The sequence below is a fragment of the Pogona vitticeps genome, chromosome 5, assembly GCF_051106095.1.
Source record: "Pogona vitticeps strain Pit_001003342236 chromosome 5, PviZW2.1, whole genome shotgun sequence".
Classification (NCBI taxonomy): domain Eukaryota; kingdom Metazoa; phylum Chordata; class Lepidosauria; order Squamata; family Agamidae; genus Pogona; species Pogona vitticeps.
In genome coordinates this window covers 42868396-42887631 of record NC_135787.1, presented here as the reverse complement: position 1 = coordinate 42887631, position 19236 = coordinate 42868396, and the positions used below count along the sequence as shown (strand labels likewise).

The window sequence follows — 19236 nt, the reverse complement described above, 5'->3', positions numbered from 1 at the left end:
AGATCTTAGGACGTGAATAGAAGTTATTCTCTATTGAAAGGTTTCCCAGCGATTGCTGAAAGGACCCAAACTCGTCACTGACAGACAAGTTTTGTTGTGCCCGGTGTTTCCGCCACCTTGAGAAGGGACCTCAGGGGTTTCAGATCTTTCCGAAGAAATCCTCCTGAATTCAAGTCTACTGTTCCAAGTCGACCCTAAAAAAAGACTGCACTGTAACCATAATTTTTAATTGACGAAATAACGCCCCCGCCGGGTGTGGCGACGAGGAGGAAGAGGAGAAGGCGGCGGCGGTGACGCAGGCCTACGAAGAAAACCGCCTGGCCCCGCCCCCTTCTCCCCCCCCCTCCGGGACCGCGGGGCCGCCGCCTCCTCCTGCTTGCTTGCTCTTCCGAGTCTCCTTCCCCTGCGTCACCACCACCACCTGGTCAACGCGGTGCTCTCGCGCCTTTCTTCAGGCAGGAAGTGCTCCGCGAGGGAGAAGGTGGGGCTGCGCCGGGAGACGGGAATGTGTCTGGGGAGCGGAGAGGGGCGGGAAGAGGGAAGCCTTTTTCGGGCCGGAGAGTGCTCTCTAGGCGAGGCCAAGGGCAACCCGCGGGCGGGTGCGAGGAACGTCGTCGTTCCCCCTCCCCTCCCCCCCAAAGCCGGGCTCTCCCTTCCACATCAGAACACGACAGAGAGGGGATTGACTTTGGTGCACCTGGTGAGTACTGTACGTGAGAAGCCGAGCGCCTCCTAGGCGTGCACCGTTCAAGGCAAGGCAATTGATGGGACGGATGTTGTTGGACTGCAACCCCCATCATGCCTCTGCTTTGACCGTGCTTGCTGGTGTTGATGGGAGTTGCAGTCCAAACACATGAGCAAAACCTCGGGCTCCCTGCTCCTAATACAGTACCTGGTTCTGGTGCGGGTGCTTCTTCCTCACATTCACAGGAGGGAACGGAAGGCACAGATACCCCTTACACCGGCTGCTGATCCGTCGAAATACTGGCTGTTTCCCATATTTCTTCCCCCCCCTTTCTTCCCCCCCCAACACTCTTTGTTTTCTCCTGTTTTCATCAGCTTTAGTTACAGTTGAGTGAAAGTGGTTATCTAGGTGTCTTTCCCTGAGATAGGATCAGCCGTGTCTGACCACATTGGAAAGAGATGAACACTGGTTTGCTCGTCCTACAGGATGACCATTACAGTAGTGGAGGGAAAAGACTTGTGTTGGTGCAACTCTGCTGATTCGTTTGTCCTGTCTCCAACGGAAGGGCAATGGCCTTTTTTCAGTTCTCAGCTCATTTAATTGGCAGGTGGATGGGTCACTAGGTCTTAAGCTGCCATTGAAAAACACAGTAGAAGATTCTGCAAACCTAAAGTCTGGCCATCTGCTCTACTAACCAATTGCAGGATTGGTTTCAAGGACAGAAAGTGCTTGAGGGAAGCCAGCAACTTCTCAGGATGATGCAACAGATGAAGATGAGCAGAATATGACTGTAGCAATTCCAGTTAGTATGTCCACATTTGAATCCCCCTATGGTACATTGGGAGGCACACTCTATAAAGCCTAATGAGCAGTGAAACTACAACTTCCAGGAAGTACTGCAGCAGCTTCCTGTTTTATATATTAACAACAGGAAGTAAAGGCTAGAGAAGACCATGCAGCCTTAGATGTAGGTCCTGCTCCAAGTGAGTGAAATGTAGGTGTCTGAAGCTATGTTTATGGGCTGAATCTCCCAGAATTCTACCTGGGCAATTCTTGGACAACTCTGGAAGCTGGAATGTGGAAAAATGAAAGAGAACAGCCCAGTTGTTAACACTAGTAGTCTAATCACTTTCCTTCCATCTGTTAGGAACCAGCATTGCATCCATTGTCCAGAGCAGAGTAAATTCATTCTTAGATCCTGTTTCTATAACTGTGTTATTGAAAATACAGTATTAAAAAGAGTAGTAAATAGATTTGCAAGATGTCACTTGTAATTTTTTTTAAGAAACCTGATTTATTTTGTAGTAGTTGAGCTCTAATGAGTACTTGAATGTTAAAACAATCATGTATGTGTAGTTTTCAAGTCTTGTTTTGCTTTGGCAGGGGAAAGTGCAATTAATTTCAGTTCAAAATGCCTAATTCTAAAAACAAATCACGACGTAGGCATAAAGTTGGTCAAGAAGCTGGGAGAAATGAATTAGTCTCTAGATCATTGCAAAGTGCTCAGCATTGTCTGGAGGATCAAGACTATGGAACTGCATATGCTCACTATCTTTTGGTATTAAATATAGCTCCTGAGCTTAAAAATGATGTCAAGGTGAGGAATTTTGTGTTATTTCTTTTCCTATGTCAAATAAATACTTGTAGTTATATGTTTAAAAACTCTGTACTATAGGCAGAAAATCACACTTGCACAATTTATTTTATGTTGATATCTATTTACCAGTAGAAAGCATTTTATTTCTATGGACAAGTTAGTCATGTCAGCATATATGTCATTGTCATTTTTCTCCAGGAAACATTTCAGTTTACCCTTTTGAAATGGGCAGAAGAACTGGATTCTCTTTCAAGAATTCAAGATTTATTTGACTGCTATGAACATGCCCTGGAGTTGTTTCCTAATGATGAGGTCATATGTAACAGCATGGGGGAGCATCTTTTCAGGTTTGTATGTAACCTTACTGTGTTATATTTTGACTGAGTCTTCAGACCCCTGAGGTAGGGAAAGATCTCTCTTTGGCTACAGCTCCAAGAATTCTCCATGAGCATACCTTTGATTGCTGGCAACAAGGCTCATCCTGAGTAGGATTTCACAGTGTTCCAGTAAAACTGCGGGTGGAAAAGGTCATAGTCTGAAGAAGGCTAAATTACAAAGGGGATTCTGGGAGCTGTAGTCCAAAAAATATCTTACCCAGTTTCTCTCTAATGCAGTGATTGTAAACTCCCATGGGTTATGCACATTCAGTTAAATCCTTTCACGAACTGTTTAAGTGGATATGTGTTCTTAATTCTAAGGGCTGAAGTGTCCACCAGTGTTCTGGCTTCTGCTTAGTAGGGCTCTGTAATGGAAACTCAATATTTTACATTTCTGCAATATTTTTTAGTTTATGATTATCTTTATTTTTCATCATAATGACAACTTCTATGACTACTCTGTGCATAGATTGCCACTACTTTTTCCCACCAATAATATGGACAATGAAGTACCTCAGTAGTTTGTTACCAATCTGTAGTTTTACCACAGCTATTTTTCTGAATGTTTGTTAACTAATAGTGTGACAAATGGCAAAATGTGCTCACATGCTAAGTATTTTTATATACTTAATGCAATTCAAGTATGATCATGGATGATACTAACCTAAATTACCATCTACTTTGTTTTGTAGTCCTAGCTGCCATGTGCCCTCAAAAAATGAAACATAAATTTTATGACACTGTAAATAAAGGTTCAACAATTTAATCGCTAGTTTGATGCTTTACATCATGTCAGTTTTTCCCTTTTAGAATGGGCTTCAGAGATGAAGCAGCTGCATATTTCTATAAAGCTGTGAAGCTAAAACCTGACTTTCTAGATGCGAAGGAGAATTTTTACCGTGTTGCCAACTGGGTAGTAGAACGATGGCACTTCATCATGCTTAACGACTCCAACAGGAATTTGCTGTATCAAAAAGCAATTCAGAAGGCAGCCCTTTCAGGGTGTAGAAGTGCTCTTGATATTGGAACAGGAACAGGCATTCTCAGGTTTGTTGTAACTTCATGTTTAACATTAATTGTTAATAAAGATCGTGAAAGGCTTTTGTTACTTAGCCTTCCTAAGGCTTTCTAATGTTAAGATCTTTTCCACCTCCAGTTTTGTTATATCCTGCTATTTCTATGATGTAGTGGATTCTAGCTCTGAAATTGGGTGGACCAAAGTGGAACTGAATAGATAAACAGAATTGAACATGCACCAATCATAGTTCATTTTGTAGTTAAATGGGTTTAGTTCTTTTCAAATAATTATTAGATTAGATTAGGCATCCTTCAGTCTTGAGAGATTATGATAACGTGCTCTGTGTGGAGGACTTGGAACAGCGTCTAGTGTGACTGAGGAGGCCAATTCGAGAGTGACAATCCCTTCCACAATGAAGACAAATACAATCTGTCCCCTGTCTACTTCCCTGATTTTGCTGCTTTTGGGACTGCCTCTTTGCCTCAGCCTGCTGGACAATGGTCTCTTCAAATTGGGAGAGGCCATGATGCACCGCCTGCCTCCAGGCTGAACGCACAGATGTCAAGGTTTCCCATCTGCTGAGGTCCATTCCTAGGGCCTTCAGATCCCGCTTGCAGATATCCTTGTATTGCAGCTGTGGTCTCCCTCTGGGGCAATTTCCCTGCACTAATTCTCCATACAGGAGATCTTTTGGAATCTGAACATCAGCCATTCTCATGAATGTTTCATGTATTGTATATATTTTACATTTATGCCTGCCCATTGTGCTTCTTTTAAAGAGCAAATGCAATATTTTTAATAAGATGTCTTGTAAAGTAATTTTGATTTTAAATTGAAACTGTCTATTAACATTAGCCAGAAAAATAATTTATGATGATTTCTGTTGTCTTCTAATTTTGCAGCATGTTTGCCAGAAAGGCTGGAGTGCCTTCTGTCTATGCTTGTGAGTTGTCAAAGACCATGTATGAATTGGCTTGTGAAGTGCTAGCGGCGAATGGTTTTGATGAAGAAATCAAACTTCTGCATATGAAATCTCTTGATATTGAAATTCCAAAACACATTCCGGAAAGGTTATATGTTATCTACTGTCTCAATATCTTGAATTAATTAGTTTGTTATTCATCAAATTAGGTGATAAAATGTTCTGCAACACAACACAGCTAGAATAGCAAACTGTAATAGTTTATGAAATGTTAATCTTTTCCAATTTTTGGACAGGATGTGCTTTTCTGTGTAAGTTCTAGTCTTGACAATATTTTTAAGGATCCTATAGATCCCCAGAAAGATGAATAAATGGGAACTAGATCAAATCAAGCCTAAAAGAACAACTATACTGCGGCTATTATACTTTGAACATATCATGAGAAGACAAGAAACAATGATCATAGGAAAATGTAAAGTAGTGGGGGGGGGAAAGATGTAATATGAGATAGATTGATTCAGTGAAGGAGGCCATAGCATTTAATTTGCAGGAACTGAACATGGCTGCTAGTGATAGGATCCTTTGGAGGATTTGAATTCATAGGTTTGCTCTAAGTCAGAAAAACTTGATGGCACATAATAATAGTAACAAGAAATGTGCCAGGGTTAAAGGTAAAGAGAAAACAATTCCCATCACATCCCTTTTAATATTAATTTTTTAAAATTACAGTCATGTGCTTTTTCATATAGTAGCCAGTTTTGTATTGCTGATTTACACAAACATAAAGGAAGTTTGCTGAGTCCTGGCCACACATTGTTTCCTACTAATGAGGTGCTGGCTGCATTCCTGGCTGGGTGCCTGATCGTGTTTTGAGGTGCATTCTCAATAAGACAATGATTTCCTTTATGCACATGTAAATCAGCAATAATACTCTGGCCAGTTTCTAAAAATTATAGTTGTGTATAGTTGTTAAAAGCTATCCTGCTGTTTTTAATTACTTAATGACCCACAGTTTATCATTTTGTGTCATATGATACGTATGTGTGTTATACCATTGTCAAATAAGAACATTTGTGTTGATCATACATGCACACACACCTCAATATTTGGAAAAGATAATTATGTAATATCCCACAAGTGAGTTAAAATTCATTGTGATGTTTTGTGGGGGGTTGGTATATGATTGTTTGCCAAGGTTATGAGCACAGATTAAATCATGTAATCTTAGGCTTATAGACTTGGAAATGTCCATAAGGATCATGTAGTCCAACACCCTTCTGATGCAGGAAATCCACAGCAAAAGCATCCCTAACAGTTGGCCATCAAACCATTGTTTGAAAACCTCCAGTAAAAGGTTTTGTGTTTCAAATTGCATAATTTTCCTCTGTCATTAAACAAGGTGGCTGTTGCATCCTTCCTTTCTCTTATAATTGTTTATTTAACCATTTTAAAATAGAGTTTCCCTGGTTGTCACAGAAACAGTAGATTCCGGTTTATTTGGAGAAGGAATTGTGGAAAGTTTGATCCATGCTTGGGAGCACTTACTTTTACCACCAAAGGTTAGTATTTCTGGGTGTCTGAAAACTAATCTGAAAGTTCCTTGACAGTGTTCTTGCTTCCAGTGTGATTAATGTTCAAGTGCCACAAAGATTTTAAAACTTTTTAAAAATTGTTATTATTATATAAAGGCCATCACATAAACAGAGAACTAGAAATGTGACACAGAAATGCAAAGCAGTCATCATGTCAGAGCAGCTTGATGGCACAGAACAACAACAAACATCTTACACTCTCACAGTCACACAGGTCTTCCATATCTGAGGGCTAGATAGCACAGGCACAGAGTCTTGCCACACAGTTCATGTGGAAAAAGTCATACAGTGGACCCTCGACTTACAGACGGCTCAACTTACAGACTTCTCTGGCTGCAAAATTTAAATTCGACTTGCAGCCAGAGAATCGACTTACAGACCAGAAAAAAAACAAAATGGAATAAAAATAGAATAAAAACCACTGGTTATGGGATTAATCGGTTTTCAGTGCATTGTAGGTCAATGGAGATTCGACTTACAGACTTTTCGACTTGCAGCCGCCATTCCAATACGGATTAATTCCTTAAGTCGAGGGTCCACTGTACAAGATTACTTTCAGTTTTAAAAAAAGCCAGAACTATAGAATTGCATTTTTTGGCCATGGTCATGTTCTGACTGAACCTTAAGAACACCTTAAAGATCCTAGCCTTATTTATTTGAATCTTCACTGGCATTGCAATTATATATTGTGTGTGTGTGTGTGTGACAGAGAGAGAGAGAGAAAGAGAGAGAGAGATTTAAAATAACGTTTTTAAAAGAGCATGATTCTTCCCTTCATAGTCAATACTGGTCAAAAATAAAATCCTTTCTCCCTGATAGAAATGTCTATCAAAGCAGAATCCCTTGTTGATCCATTGTTGTCAAAATTTCTGAGACGGTATAGCAGATGGTATACTATCTCAGACATTTTGATACTAGACCATTAAGAGGTTCTGTCATGATATACGTTTCTGTCAGAGAGACGTAGCTCACTGAATAGCTCAAGTAGCTTTAGGTATCTGGCTGCAGAGTCAGAGGTTAGGAGTTTTATTCCCCACTTTGCCTCCTAGGAAAAGAACCAGCCTGTGTGACCTTGGGCAAGGTGCACACTCTCAGGGCGTTCCCCAAAAGAAGGGAAAGGTGAATATTCTGTACCTGAAAAACCCTGAAAAGAGTCACTTTAAATAAGAGTTGCCTTGATGGCACATGATTATTTTATTATAGCAAATGGTGACAATTGGAAGACATATAAACTATAGTAGTGAATTTCTTTTCTTCAGTAAGTATACTGACTGGCCAAAAATAATCTTCCTAAAATATTAGTGTTATCAATGGCATTTCCCATCATTTGAGCTCAAGCTTGTCTTGAATGCTCTGAAAATAGTTATCTTCAATATCTAGTAGTAGAACATGTGAATCCTAAATTAGTCTAGTTGTATGGTTTTATATCTTCATTTCTTTCCAGCCTAATAATGCTGGAGTTGATGCTGAAAATTATGGCCGAGTTATACCAGCAGGAGCTGCCATCTGGGGTATGGCAGTGGAATGCAAGGAGATACGTAGACATCACAGGTATATTTGAACTTCTGATATATGTTTGTTAAAGCTGTTTAAACTCTTCACAGTGGTGATGAAGTGCTTCCATTTAAAGAAATTGTTTTTCTTTCCGTTTCCCTTTGGTTAGGTTTTATGCTTGGATTCCACTGAACAGTTCTACAAGCGTGGATAAAGTATCACCATACATGGAAATATAAATAGTACAAACATTAATTTAGAGCCATCTGAACTGACATTCAGAAATCAACCTTTTGGCAATGACGTCCTTGTCTTCCTGCCTGCAGGATTTCACATGTACATTTTTCATTCTTTATTTAGAGCCCTGCTCTTTTTTATTGCTGCAATTAAAAAATGCAGTTATATAATTATACAACTTGTTAGATAACCTAATGCTTGCATGGCAGTCCCACATACCGAGAAGTATATTTGTTTGTAAACTAAAAGAAACATTTGTTCCAAAGTTCAGAAATGGCTCAATGACATTCTTGGTGACTTCCAAGCCCTATGGAATGTTGGAGGCAGATTAGTTAAAGAATGTTAAAAATGTCATTTGGGGAAAAAGGAGAGAATGGAGGAAGATGAAAAAAAGAATTCTTTGTGAGCCTCTGATATAGCAGATTTGGAAAGCATTGGCTACTCTCCAGTTGAGATAAACTACTAAGAGTGAAGTGAGAATGGGGTGGGTGGGTTGGTGCCAAAGCAGATTTGCACATGTGCACCAGAGACACAGAAATGAGAAAAGAAAACTTGGTGTGGATGGGTTCCCTGCAGACACTTGAGAGGATCAATGCAAAAGAGAGGCCAACTCTCAGATGTACTTAAATTAGTTTTACTCATTGAACAGGCCTAGCATAATTCAGTCAATTATTTTATGATGTTCTTCAGTGGCTGTTAAAAAGAACAGAGCAGTATAATAGCTATGGTAATAATATGTACAGAGAAATCCCATCAGGATTAAAACATCTTAATTTACATCCATCTTCATATTAGACTTATATATGCCAATAATTTTAATCGTAACAGGCACCTACATACATTGTTAATATGTATGAAACTTGTGAATATGCATCTGGCTTAAATGTTTTTATTTTGGCATCTTATGTATCTCATAGTAGTGTCAGTTGTATTGTCACTTTCTTTATAGTAAATATTGAAAACACTGAAAAAATTATTAATTGGATAAAATGCACTGGGCCTGTTCGAGAAATGTAACTCGATTTTTCTTCATCTTGAGGCAATCTGTTCTTTGCATTGGATTTCAGAGAATATTTCCAGCTTACTTTGGATTTTGTTTCAACATGTCAGGAGATTGGTGCCAGCGATAGTTGTGACTCCGTCCAAGCTAGTTTATGGCTCTCACTGTGTTTACTTTGAATTGGTTTAGTTCTTAGGCTGAAATAGATTCCTCACTCCTGGAATATACCATTTTGAAAGAGGTAGATTCATGATTTGAGATTAAAATCATCTGCCTGGTATGGTCAGATTTTAGGATTGGAAAAAAGTCACAATTTTTCCTTTTCCAAATTCCCAGTAGCTTGCTCCCTCCGATATATTTCAGTAAAGCCAGTCTTAAACCTGAGTCCTATTATGGCACAGGAGTGAACACTGGAGGCAGGGAAATACCTTTTCTTTTTGGCTTTCTTGAACTGTCCCCTTCACAAAGACACCACTGTTATTATTACACAGGAATGCTTGTTAATAGATATCCAGTTGTTGCTCCCTAATACTGACTTTTGTTTTAATTACATATTGTAGGTTCTTTCTAGAATCTTTTGTACTGTCTTTAAAGTAAGTTTGAAAGCTGTTGCAGTAATGGCTACACAGTTAAATCTGTTAGCCATACATGACTTCCTAGCTTATAGAACATTTCTTGTGGCACTTGCTTTGCTAACTTGGTTGTTCACCAATTCTCCAGTAAAACATTAATCTTTATTGTTTGAAGATACTGCCCTACCTTCATGTCCATTTCTAGTTGTACTCTGTTACTATGGGCATCTCTTTCCATAGAATTTTGAAAATGCTTCTAAGAAAGTGACCAAAGGCAGCTCTGCATACTTACATATTAATGTAATTGTTTTTATCCTATTTTATTGACTTTTTTCCATATAAGGTATTTTTCTTATAAACTGCTCTGCTTTTGGTTGAAGAGAAAAAGATACACATTTCATAATGAAACAAAATAGCTAGGCAGCTTATTAAACTAAGCTCTTTTCAGACTTTCTCCTTAATTGAATTGATTTATCATGAAAAGAGATGCTGAATCATTTTATCTTGTTCAACCTTATTGTTTTTTTTTTCAGGGTGGGTGTAAAAGAAATTGCTGGTGTGTATTTGCCAGAAGAACTGGAGTTCCACAGTCCAACAGACGCATCTGTAACGTCAGAGGAGACTCTTGAACCATACACTACTGAAAAACTCAGCAGAGTTCCTGGTGGTTATAAGGCCCTTACAGAACACTTCCAAGTGTTCACAGTCAATTTTAATAACGTTCAGGTAACACTGTGCACAGAAGATGCCGAGTACAGAGAATGTTCAAAGAATCATTTGCCTAGAATTTCACCAGGATAGGATTTTGTACAATTGCCCATGTCTCCTTGCCATGTTGATTAAGAGAAGGTCCCCACATATAGTACATATTCATCAGCAGAATCATGTGTCACACTTGATTAGCTTGACTGAGCTGATCAGCTTACTAGGCTCTTTCACACAGCTGGATGTCCCACTCATACAGATTCCTGCACATGAGGAGCTCCTTGTTTTCATGCACACAACCATGGTAACAAATGAATATCTGTAGGTGGGGCCAGGAGTGCCACTTTTACCAATGGAGTCATTCAAGTGAGAAGGTTTTTGAAAGAAAGAATATTGAGAGTGACTTATATGTTTTTTTAAAAGCTAGAGTTTTTGAAGCAAAACATTTGATTTGATTTGATTTTCCCAGTTTCTTGCAATTGTCTTTGAGAGAAATGCTAGAGCATCTCCAGATGTAATCCAAATGTCCCATTATCATTATACAATCTTCCTTCCTTCCTCATCAGCACTGCAGACAGCTGAACTTCATAGCAAAGATACTTAGGATCCATATACCTCACCTTCCATTGACCATAGAAGTACCATGAAGTCTGCTGCAAATGTTAGACCATGCAGTGTTCCCATATCCCATGTGTGCCTTCTGTTGGTGTTTGTCAGGACTCTGTAGTACTGGAGAGGAGAGTGTACCCATCTATTGGGTTATGTCTTAATGTACACAAATGTAAAGGAACACGTCCCAAAGTTTGAAATCCTTTGTCTTCAATAAATCACTTTCATTAAATATGTTACACTATCTGCTAGCATTAAGTATTATACATACTTTGTCTTATAATCATTTGAACCTTTTGCACTTTGTTGATTTCAGCTGGCACATAAAGCAAAGACCAGAATCATATAAAATCAGTTGGAAATTTTAGTTCTTTCCAGTAAATTTTATTTGCGTGGCACAGGAGACAGGATAAGAAACCTTTTTTTTTCCCAGGAATTGAAAAGCTTTGCAACCAGGAAGCCATCCAAGATTGACGTGACAGTTATTGAAGAAGGAATAGTAGATGCCATTGTGGTCTGGTTTACACTCCAGCTTGATGATGAACATACAATTTCTACAAGTCCAAGTGAGGATAGCTGTTGGGAGCAAGCAGTCTACCCAGTACAAGGCCTCCTTGGTATGACTTTGAGATTGCTGAGTGAGAGGGTTTGTATATTTTCTTTCAAGGAGCCAGCCAATTTGTTTTATGTGTTTAAGCAAAGTCATTTGTCATTCTTTGTTAGGATTTTTCAGAAATAGTTTTCACACTGTCCATGATTATATAAAAGTGAAGATCTCTAACATAGCCTACTTACTGTGGGAGTACCATTTGACTGCATGCTCTAATGAAAAAGATTAAATCAGTTTAGTAGAAGCAGCTACTGAGTCAGTGCTATCAACTTATCATTTGTGCTGAATAACAGAGAAAGTTGAGACAAGCAAGATGCCCAGTGGGCAGAGAGCAAATGGATATCCAATGATTATCCAGTGATAAGCGTGGATTAAATGGAAGCTGTGATCTAAGGCAGTGGTTCCCAGCTTTGGATCCACAGATATTCTTCGACTAAAACTCCCAGAAACCTTCACTACTAGCTGTGCTGGTCAAGATCTTTGGAAGTTGTAGTCCAAGAACATCGGGGGACCAATGTTGGGAACCACTGATCTAAGGGAAATTGATAATTATGGTACATACAAAACTGAATTCCAGAGTTTTACACAACAGATCTGATGGTGCCTCTAAATAATATTCCTTTTCCCTATCCTGTGTTCTCTTTTATCATGATAATGCATTATTGAAACAATCTCAAAGTAATTTTTGCTTTCTGCCATAGAAATTTAGGTTTAATAATTTCAATAGCTACACTTCAGAGATGACCTTGTGTGGGATGAATTTAACTACTGAATGCATTAAGACACTGGTTCTTAACCTTGGGTTACTCAGGAGTTTTGGACTGCAACTCCCAGAAGCCTTCACCACCAGCTGCCCTGACTGGGGTTTCTGGGAGCTGCAGTTCAAAAGCATCCGAGTAACAAAGGTTAAGAACCACTGCATTAAGAGACCACCCAGGTTTCCGTTTACTAAAACAAATGTGGCATGTACTGCAGAAGAAGGGAGTAGAGGCTGTACAAATTACTTTTTTTGTTCTTCATGATCACAAAGCCACTGCAAAAATAGTCAACATTTTAGAAAAGGTACTTGAAACTACCTTATTAAAGGCAATATAAATAATATTTAAATTTTCAATTTTTTTGTCATTTAAAGATTACTCTGTAAAATCTGGAGATTCTGTTACAATGGAAATATCCTGCCAGGATTGCTATATAAGGATCCAAAAGATTTCCATTGTGACTGCTGATTATGGGATGGATGATGAAAGGAACTTGAGGGAGAAGAACAGTGAGGCTGAGCTGTGCAGTGCTCTGGCCAGTCTTCAGACAGCAAGCAAACGAGAAAGTACGCAACAGAGATGCATGGTGGAATCCACTGAGATTGCTTTACTGAACAATATACCATATCACGAATGTTTTAAAGCTGCCATTGGCAAGGTGCTGTCATCATTAAGTGTCCATGAACAGTCTCAGTCCATGGATGTGGATCGCCACAGTGATGCTGCTCTTGCAAGGAACCAAAGCAAAAACTCTGTGACTCCTGACCCTCTGTATGTTTTGGATGTATCAGAGGGCTTTTCAATCTTGCCAATAATAGCAAGCAAATATGGGCCTGTTAAGGCATACAGCTCAGTTGAAAAGGAGCAGCACCAAGTAGCTCTCAGTCTGATTTCAGAAGCAAATAGATGTCCAAAGGAAGCATTGGAGTTTTGGCTCAGCCAGCTAAAGGACGAAAACATGGTATTACAGAGGCCTAAATCAGACAAATTATGGAGCATTATAATATTGGATGTCATAGAGACTTCTGGTCTAATTCAGCAAGATGTGATGGAAAAGGCAGCAATATCCAGGTAATGTATGGCATTGATTCTCGAATCTCAGTCTTGTGAGGGGAAGAAGTGACATAATATGTATTAATAAGCTTTCTGAACTATATTTTACTGCCCTGTATGCCTGTAAAATCTCTGTTAATTTGTTTTCAAATTATCTGTTATGTAACTAGTATGACATAATTTGAGGAGAGTATTATCTAAAAGATAATGACTTGCTAATTAGTGAATTCATGTGCAATAGGCCCTTTACAAAAATTAAAGCAGATTGTTATAGCTTTTATGCTCTACCACATTTTCAAATAATGTATAGCTGCCGCTTAAAGTCCTGACAATCTTGTTGCTCAAGCCCATGCTGAGCATAATACATACCTAATTTATGTCTTACATCAAGGATGGACAGAACACAGGCTTCTGGGGATGTACTTTGTTGTCGCTTTTTATAACCTCAAACTCCATCTTCTGCTCAAGAGTGAAATTGTGGATGTCAGCAGATGTAGATCTAGGAGAACAGGATGGCTTAGACCAAGAATGTGGCCATAGTATCCAAACTGGGCTTGCAGTTCTTTCACACAAAAATCCATTGCTGTTTTCTCTTCCAGGTTTTCATTATTTCACCCACCTGTTTTAGAACGATGAAGGAACCCATTTTGGGCTTGCAGTTGTTAAAGAAGTAGAGGTCACAAATGCTTGCAGAGGTTTTGGAAGTCACTCAGAAATAGATCCTAATTAGAGAGCTTTGTGGAACAGAATAGTTTTATTTGTTAACCGTTTTACATTTTTTTACACACAGGTGTTTGCTTCACTCTGGAGGAAAGATATTCCCACAGCATGTGAAGATGTATGGCGTGCTTGTAGAATCCAGGGCATTAGTACTTGAGACAGAAGTTCAAGGCACGGATCCCACACTTGGTTTCAACATTGCACCTTTTATCAACCAGTTCAAGGTATGAATTAAATGCTGTGGTCCTCAACCCAGATTAGGAGTACTCCCAGCAGTTAGGGATTTTCCCACACAAAACAGCTGACTCTATTTAGTATCATCCTTCCCTTAGGAGGCCAGGTTGGCCACCTCTGTGATATTGTTCCAGTGACAAGTAAAGACTTTACTTCTTGTCTAGGCAGTGCAGGGGAGAAATCCACACAACTGAGATACAACAGTACGTTATAGTTTTTATAGTGTTTTTTTAAAGGTTTTTAATTTGTTTTCAAATTATCAGTCTTCAATATTATAAATTGTATTTTTTTAATTTCATAATTTTATGTGGATGCATTTTTAATCCCTTTGTGAACCATTTTGCAGGGGAAAGGTGGGATAGTGAATAAGTGAGTGAGTAAGTAAAGGTCACTGGTTCTATGTGTACCATTTTCAAGGGCATGAAGGGGCCAGTCCAGACTGCACATGTCCAAATCTAGATCCAGCCCTTAGTCACAAAGATTAGGGTACCACATAAAGAAACCATCCACATTTTGTGAAGGCCAAACTGCAGATACAGCCTTTGTCTTTAAAACAACAACAGCCTTCTGTGTGGTATGGAGAGAGCAGTCTGCAGTCTGGCACAGGAAACTGCAAGTCAGAGACATCAGACGTCTCACAGAGATGCTCTGTATCCAGACCCATTTCTTATGTTCTACAAATAGTGTTACTACTGTTCCTTAAGGAAAGGTATAAGTAAGACAGATGGGAAGGTTCAGGAAGTTTTGTAAATTCCAATAGCTTGTTTCTGAGCAAAACTGGAAACCTATTTCCTTCTTATTTTGAAAAATGTTTTAATATGAGCTACATCTGACTGGTGGAACATAAATTCTGACTTAAAAGTAGAATAATTTCTGATTGCAATGTGATGTCCTAGAAGCCTAGATTCTGGAAGCAGAGCAGTTGGAGCTCATTTCCCATTTTGGATCATTAGCACAGTATTGGCAGAGAGTAATTGTGTCTTGTTGGTATGAAAGATTACACAACCCTAAGGCTTCAAAATAAGTGTCTGTATCAAGAAAGACAGAACAGTCTTCTTTTTCACACCTGTGTCATGCCTCTGGAAAAAAACTATCAGAATGAATGTCTGTTTTGAAAAGCTACATTTTCTCTTCCAGGTTCCTTTCCGTATATTTTTGGATTTATCCACATTGCCACACGTTCCTTTAAGCAAGCCAGTGGAACTTATGCGACTGGATCTCATGAATCCATATTTAAATAGCTGCAATAGAGAAGTTAAAGTAAGTCCAAGAAGTAGTAGATGTTCTGTGCTGCACTTTATCACAATATCATGTTCACCTTGATTAACCTAAGTACAGATATTTCCTATATTGGGCATCTGGCATGTTCTGTGCATAATACTTTTGGTGTTCAGTTTTACTATGCATTATTTAATCTGACCTCTTAAAATGGAAATCCATGTTAGAAGAAGAAATAGAGTTATTTATACAGGCAGTAGTATCACTCACACTTGCTTCTCAGTGCAAAAGAATACAGGGAAAGTTGGAGTTACCAGTTCTTCCAGTAGAAGCAAGAAAACAAAAACAAAACAAAATTTAGTCCTCACTGAAATGCCAGTGTGAAATGTAAAAACAGATATAATGGTACCAACAGTCTTTAAAGCATCTCTGGATCTGCTCAGAAAGCATAGCAAGGAGCGCCACTCCATCCCAAAGCTGAGTTGCTATAAAATAATACCAACATTTTACTTTTGTAGGTAAAGGTTTGTAAAACTGGTCACATTACTGGTATTCCATTTTGGTATCACGTGTGTCTGGATGAAGATACTGTTTTGGATACGTCAAGCAAGTCCTCTCATTGGAAACAAGCTGCTGTTGTGTTGGATAAGCCGATTCAAGTTCAGTCAGGAGATGAACTTGTGCTCTGTGTCCAGTATCTCAACAGTAACATCAGCATTACAGTAAAACAGTGACCACCCATCAGGTAGTTGGTTTCTAATATGATTTCACTGTAAATAAAATCTCACATATAGCTGCAGAGATGCATGCGTTAATCATGGTCCAGGGCCACAGCGTTTGAGCTCTGCTTTGAGTCACTCTGCAGTTCAGCACAACTTGTTCAGCAAGAACTATGTTCTGCATCACAAATTTTGTAATTGAGATTTGATTATTGGATGAACAAAATAATAATTGGAGAATTTGCTCATGGAAAGTCTCTACATTGTGTGTGTATGAGAGAGAAAAAGTGTGTGAACAACTTTCCTACAGTATTTTGTTGCCTTCTGGAAAATGAATTGTCTAAAATTAAAAAAAAAGATTGTACAGCTTTTCAGGTCTTACTTCTTGAAGGTAGTAAAGCAATGATGTGTAGTAGTAAAGGATAGCACTGTGTGTCCTCCAGTTTCTCTTCCCCTGTATTGCCTGGTGGGAGAGGCCTCTTCATTTACAAAAAAACTTTTTTTTTTACGAGACCGGAAATCCTTATCTTTTCATGTTAAAACAAAGCAAGAAAGTATCTTGCCACAACATGTACATATAACAAAAGCTAAAGTACTGTGGCACCTTTAAAGATTAGCAGATTCATTTCAATGTGAACTTCAATGAATTACATTCCAGAAGTGGATTGTCATCCAAAAACTCTCACATGGAAATAAATGTGTTTGTCTTAAAGATGTCACAGTTCTTCAGGTTTTTCATTACATCTGCTGCAACAGGCTAATATAGCTGCCTTTTTGAAAACTGCAGTGTGCATTGAAGTAGGGTTTTAAGTTCAAACACTTTGATTCAAAACTTTTCTTTTGTAGAAACGAACAAATGAAGATCCAGTAACTACTTTTAGAAATGAAGAAAAATTTTCAGTTTAGAATTCCATACGGATGGGGAAAGTATTTTAATTTGGTAAAGCTATGTGCAGTAACAATCTCAGGGAGAAAAGGGAAAAAAATAGTATGGACCCAGCTCAATAACTATTCCTTGTCATTAATGTACTCAGACAAGAAATGTAAAAGCATGAATGTAAAAGCATTCATAATCTTACTGGGTACATTCATGTTTTGTGTCATGTGTCACCAAGTCACATCCAAATTAAACTGACCCCAATAAGGCTTGGATGAATCCCAAACCGGAATTAAGATTGCCAGAAGAAACAACAACAACAACAACAACAGCAGCAGCAGCAGCAGCAGCAGCAACAACAACAACAACAACAAACAACAGGGCTTTCAAGGAGAGTGAGATACTTCAAGAGCCATTTCCAGTTCCACCACGACAATGAGTTGCTGAGCAAGGCGTTTGGACCCTGAGTCCCAGCCCTTTGCTCTATCCACTATCCACTGGTACAAATGCACACATGGGCCCTTCAGATTATATGTATAATAACTTTGCGGAGGAAATATTGGAAATATGTTATTAGAAGTGCTGAAAAAACTAGGGGATAAATGGTACCTAAGCCTGTATAATTTAGGAGTCTCACTAGACTCCCTAGACTATTCATATACGGGTACATGGCCAAAAATATTGGCACTCTTGCAATTCTGTCAGAAAATGCAACCTTCTCTCAGAAAATTGTTGCAATTGCAAAGGTTGTGGTACTCACATGTTCATTTCTTTGGTTTGCATTGGAACACCACAAAAAACAGAAGAAAAGTCAAATCTGATACAATCCCAAACAGAAACCCAAAAATGCACTGGCCAAAACTATGGGCACCCTGTCTAAATTGTAAAAAAAAATGCTTTTCAAGCATGTGATGCTTCTTTAATTTGTATTTAGACACACCTGTCGCAAGTAAGAGATGTAGGCAATATAGTAATCACACTTGCAACCAGTTAAGATGGAGAAAAGTTGACTCAACCTTTGTGTTGTGTGTGACACTGAGCATGGAGAAAAGAATGAAGTGTAAAGAGTTGTCTAAGGATTTGTGAGAAAAAATTATGGAAAAACATCGACAATCTCAAGGCTACAAGTCCATTTCCAGAGATCTTAATGTTCCTGTGTCCACCGTGTGCAATATCATCAAGAGGTTTACAGCCCATGGCACTGTAGCTAACCTCCCTGGACGTGGACGGAAGAGCAAAATTACTGAAAAATTACAATGAAGAGTTGCTTGAATGGTGGATACAGAACCCAGATTAACTTCCCAGCAAATTCAAGCTGATCTGCAGACACAGGGTACAACAATATCAGTTTGCACTATCTGTCGCCATCCGAATGAAAAGGGTAGGAGACCCAGGAGGACACCACTGCTGACACAAAGGCATAAAAAAGCAAGACTGGAGTATGCCAAAACCTATGTGACAAAACCACAATCCTTCTGGGAGAACGTACTGTGGACAGATGAGACAAAAGGAGAGCTTTTTGGTCAAAGACATCATGGCATTGTTTACAGAAAAAGAAATGAGGCATTCAAAGAAAAGAACACAGTACATACAGTCAAACATGGTGGAGGTTGAAATATGTTTTGGGGTTGCTTTGCTGCTTCTGGCACTGGATGCCTTGACTGTGTGAACGCTATCATTAAATCTGAGGATTACCAAAGAATTTGGGGGCACAACGTAGTGGCCAGTATCAGAAAGCTGCGTTTCCACCAGAGGTCATGGGTCTTCCAGTAGGACAATGACCCGAAACACACTTCAAAAAGCCCTCAGACATGGTTACAAGCAAAGTGCTGGAGAGTTCTGAAATGGCCAGCAATGAGTCCAGATCTGAATCCCATAGAACACTTGTGGGAGAAGGCATCCTTCAAATCTTGAAGGCCATGGAGCAGTTTGCAAAAGAAGAGTGGTCCATAATTCCAGTGGAGAGGTGCAAGGAACTCATTCATGGTTACAGGAAGCGATTTATTTCAGTTATTTTTTCCAAACGGGGTGCTACCAAATATTAAGTTAAGGGTGCCAATAATTTTGGCCAGTGCATTTTGGGGTTTCTGTGTGGGATTGTATCAGATTTGACTTCTCTGGTTTTTTATGTTCCAACGCAAAGCATTGAAATGAACATGTGAGTACCACATTTGCAACTGCAACAACTTTCTGAGAGAAGGGTTGCATTTTCTGACAGAATTTCAAGGGTGCCAATATT

The 19236-nt window shown here is 39.1% G+C and overlaps 1 protein-coding gene across 3 annotated transcripts; it reads left to right on the top strand.

The window, feature by feature from the left end:
• The first annotated feature begins 333 nt into the window (after positions 1–333).
• On the top strand, positions 334–16489 carry PRMT9 (protein arginine methyltransferase 9). Of its 3 annotated transcripts, none has more exons than XM_020783011.3 (13): positions 334–481; positions 2069–2282; positions 2481–2629; positions 3470–3706; positions 4580–4747; positions 6056–6158; positions 7636–7742; positions 10028–10220; positions 11242–11425; positions 12551–13247; positions 14020–14173; positions 15321–15443; positions 15920–16489. In XM_020783011.3, exons 2-13 carry the CDS (start codon positions 2097–2099, stop codon positions 16133–16135), a joined length of 2517 nt encoding a protein of 838 aa, XP_020638670.3. In that variant the 5' UTR covers positions 334–481; positions 2069–2096; the 3' UTR covers positions 16136–16489. The 3 variants fall into 3 exon arrangements, with proteins under 3 accessions (XP_020638670.3, XP_078250884.1, XP_020638674.3); XM_078394758.1 differs by having other exon boundaries at positions 395–700; XM_020783015.3 differs by lacking the exons at positions 334–481; positions 2069–2282; positions 2481–2629; ... (2 more) ...; positions 6056–6158; positions 7636–7742 and adding an exon at positions 7882–8021.
• The last annotated feature ends 2747 nt before the right edge of the window (positions 16490–19236 follow it).